The following is a 1,184-nucleotide window of genomic DNA, read 5'->3' on the forward strand; positions in this document are numbered from 1 at the left end:
TTCATATCGGTGCATCCCTAATAATAATAATAATAATTTATTTTGAATTCTTGCAAAACGACTGATTGGCTTCATGTTCTATGAAAGCTGACTTTTTGAACAGTGTGAACAGCACAGATCACATGGAATCTGATCTTTTCAATTGTGAAAATGTCTGTTCATATGTGGTCCAAATCAGATTTTTTGCAATGTGACCTCAGTGTGGACAGTTATATCAGAGTTCATGTGACTTTCATGTCACTTCAGGACTGTGACCTGTTCACACTTGAATCTGATGTGCCACATTTAACAAATAATGTGAACAGCCAAACAACAGAATTTAGCGCTAAGGCCTGCAGTCTGAACGTAGCCCAAGTCTCTGAACTCTACTGGCGGGGAACAATAACATTCTTCCAAAAGCCATTCCCTCATTTGGTGTTAAAACTCAAAAGGACGTAGTATTTATGATTCACTTCGTACTCATAGAACCATTCAGTCAGTCCTTGTGATTTATATGGAAGTATCTCTTTTCTTTGTCATCCGTTTCACCCAAACATACAGTTTTTCCTCAGGAAGTATATTTCTGCAGTGGTTTCAGAAACTGAAATCTCTTGTCAGGATATCTCCGGAGCAAAGGACTTGAAGTAATTCTGTGCGACTTAAGTTTTTCATAAGGAAATGCTGAGTACATTTTTCAGGCAAATATTATCTTGAAGCAAACGTTTAGGAAATACGCTTTCTGGTGGAAGGTAAACTCAGAAGATCAAAACCTGTCATATCTGTGCATTCATAACCATCACAGACATCGGTCGTCTTATGCAACTCTCCACCAAAAAGCAAGTAAGCATATTTCCCAAAATGTCAAACTATTCCTCCAACTAACCACTGGTGTTGGTTAAAGCTTTTCAGAGGGTTCCTCTACAGGATGGTCTCACTCACCTTGATGTCAAACACTCTGATGAAGTAGGACCTCTGTGGGTTGTCTTTGACCAAGCAGGCCACTCCACAGCACCTCTTCACCCAGCTGCAGCTCCGGTCTGTGCCATACACCTGGACCACTGCCGAACACAGAGTCTGAACACACAGAGGAAGCACAGTATGGTGAACATCATCACCTGCACGGTTCATTAACAATTAAACATTTAATAACATACATATTGAGTCCTGCAGTAAGTGAAGTTGCTCACTCCGGAGAATTTCAGCTG

General features: G+C 40.5%; 1 protein-coding gene across 1 annotated transcript in view; it reads right to left on the reverse strand.

Moving 5' to 3' along the window:
* Positions 1-1,184, reverse strand: part of LOC118330757 (neural Wiskott-Aldrich syndrome protein-like) — a gene marked incomplete at its 3' end in the record, with an annotated part of 19,109 nt that overhangs the window by 12,646 nt on the left and 5,279 nt on the right. Inside the window, 1 exon segment of the mRNA XM_035665428.1 lies at positions 919-1,053. Within this exon segment, the coding sequence (XP_035521321.1) occupies positions 919-1,053 (135 nt within the window).

This window comes from Morone saxatilis, unplaced genomic scaffold (genome assembly GCF_004916995.1).
Source record: "Morone saxatilis isolate NCDOM2014 unplaced genomic scaffold, NCSU_SB_2.0 Contig2, whole genome shotgun sequence".
Lineage (NCBI taxonomy): Eukaryota > Metazoa > Chordata > Actinopteri > Moronidae > Morone > Morone saxatilis.